At 33.8% G+C, this 2707-nt stretch overlaps 1 protein-coding gene across 1 annotated transcript; it reads right to left on the bottom strand.

Moving 5' to 3' along the window:
• Positions 1-328: 328 nt before the first annotated feature.
• Positions 329-1924, bottom strand: LOC114637415 (olfactory receptor 5D18-like). Its single transcript, XM_028785643.1, has one exon. The coding sequence runs from the start codon at positions 1918-1920 to the stop codon at positions 970-972; it is 951 nt and encodes a 316-aa protein (XP_028641476.1). The 5' UTR covers positions 1921-1924; the 3' UTR covers positions 329-969.
• Positions 1925-2707: the final 783 nt, after the last annotated feature.

Here is a 2707-nt window from a genome sequence, read left to right as displayed (position 1 = left end):
TTATAACATGTCAGCTAGGTAAGAAGGTAAACATACTTGTAAATTTTCAAATATGATATTAGATATGTATTATTGAGGAGATTGAACACTAATGTTAAATCATGGTAATGTGATTGTGGTAGCAACTCTAAAAGAAGAGGCATGAAGATAAGATCTACTTTTGGTAATGTAGATCCTGTTACTTAAAGAAATTAGAAAAACAAAGAAATAAATAATGTTTATAATCTTTGGTCCATCAAGGAAGTAGTTTTATACATGATTAAATTCTAAGTAATAGACTCGGAGAGGAGGCACAATGCAAGATATAAATAAGTAATAAGATTTTGTGTCATTGAATAACTGATTTATGTGCTATTACAATAAAATAGAGCAATTAATTGATATCATTTCTGCCTCAACATTTAAACATAATATATTATTATCTAGAATTGGTGAGAAATAGAGTAATTTAGATTTATTGACTTTCTTAATATGAGATGATATTTTCATAATATAAAACACAAAAACACATAGGATTGCTGTCTGAAATAAGATAAATAATTAAAGCAAAGGTAAATGTTACACAATAGCACTGAGACAACTTGTGACATATGAGCACAAAAGTATAGATTCCATAGAGATAACTATCATCTGAATGTAAAGAATTCTTATAAGACCAACTGCATATTAAAAATTGTAATGAACTTTAAACATCTGAATCCTAACATCCACGGTGTCTAGAAGAGAAGATTCTAAATATTGCCTACTCTGAAATTGTTTACAAGTAGTTGGTCAAACTACACTGTATCTATATAAAATAGAGAAAAAGTAAGGAAAGTACCACAGTCTTCTGCCCCCCTTTCACCTTTCTTTTCCTATCACTGTTTCTCTGTCTCAATGTATGCCTCTTCCTGTGTCTCATCATGACATACACACACACACACACACACACATGCACACACACACATACACACAGCACACTATTCATAATTATATCAAGTGAGAGTGCAGTTTTGAGCTGAAAAGTCTCCTGACTGTGTCCTTCACATCCTTATTTCTAAGGCTATAGATAAGGGGGTTCAGCATGGGGATCATGATTGTGTAAAGAGCAGTGGCCACTTTGACAAAGAGCCGTGAGCTGTTTGAGTTGGGAACACAATATAGAAGGAGTAAGATTCCATGGAAAATTGTTATAGCAGTCAGGTGGGAAGTACAGGTAGAAAAGGCTTTTCGTAGTCCTCCTTTGGAAGGCATCTTTATAATAGTGACAACTATGAACACATATGAGGCTAAGGTGATCAGGACACTGGAAGATTCACTAAGTATAGAAATGACTAAGCATGTCAGCTGGCTAAAGGAGGAGTCAGAGCAAGACACAGAGATGACAGCAGAGTATTCACAGCCAAAGTGATTGATGATGCCATATTCACAATATGATAGTTGCAAAAGAGTATATATGAGTATCACAGCACACAATCCTCCAATCATGTATGTCCCAGCTACTAGCAGAGCACAGAATTGAAGAGGCATTACAACTGTATAGCGTAGGGGATTACAAACAGCCACAAATCTGTCATAGGCCATCACTGCTAACATGAACATTTCTGTAATCACAAATGTACAAATAAAGAAAAATTGTATCATGCATCCTTTGAAAGAAATGGTCCTATCTTCTGTGATCAAGATCTGCAGAAGTTTGGGTGTAAATACACTAGAATAGCATATATCCAAAAATGAAAGGTGGTTGAGGAAAAAGTACATGGGTGTGTGAAGTTTGGGATTGATCTTTATAACCACAAGTATGCCCAGGTTCCCCATCAATGTCACTGAGTAGATGGTCAAGAACAGGAGGAAGAGGGGTATTTGGAGCTGTGGATATTCTGAGAAACCAACCAAGATGAATGTGGTCGCAGAACTCAGGTTCATCACTTCAGAGGCCATCACTTTTCAGATTATAAAAGAGGAAGAAGAGAAAAATGAGACTTAATGGAACTAATGAGAGTGGAGCAATTGAAACTCATGTGAGGATTACCATAAATCATGAAGTCAGATGTGTACATATTCCATTTGTAAGTGTTATGCCTTGTATTAGGTTCTTATGTGGGCAGTCGGTGAATAGAAATTTAGGACAATGCCCTTTGTTATTCCCTTTGCTCTTCACTATTGTATTTTTCTCATCTGTAATTTAATATAGTGCTCATCAGTATCATTCTATGTGAATTATGTTTATATGCATATGTAAATAATGTAACCATTTATTTCATGCTAGAGTAATTCATGGTAAAATATCATTATAGTCATCAGAAACATATTGCTGAGTTATATCAAAGCACTGAGAAGATTGCAGTGGCCATTAGTCCAAGTTAGAGAACGTTTGCACAAATTAAATATCCAACATATGGTTACAAAGTGTAAATGTCTGACACTAAGAGGAAGAATACTGGAAAAGTATTTTCACATTTGAAATTTTCATATTTCTTACCTTTAGCAAAATATTCATTAATTGTGTTCATATACTAAAAGAAGACATAACCACCTGTTTGTTGGCAATTAGAAACAAAAAGAAATAAGTTGTCATTAAAAATGTAAGAATCTATTTTTAATAAAAATACATACTATTTAAGTTGAAACAATTATAAATGCTTTAGTCATGTGGCCAACTTAAGAGCATGGAATGAGAGAAAATGAAAAATATCCAAGGTTAAATAATGTGACTGTTCTATAAATT

The sequence above is a fragment of the Grammomys surdaster genome, unplaced genomic scaffold (assembly GCF_004785775.1).
Source record: "Grammomys surdaster isolate TR1022 unplaced genomic scaffold, NIH_TR_1.0 125284, whole genome shotgun sequence".
Lineage (NCBI taxonomy): Eukaryota > Metazoa > Chordata > Mammalia > Rodentia > Muridae > Grammomys > Grammomys surdaster.
This window is presented reverse-complemented; position numbering and strand designations above follow the sequence as displayed.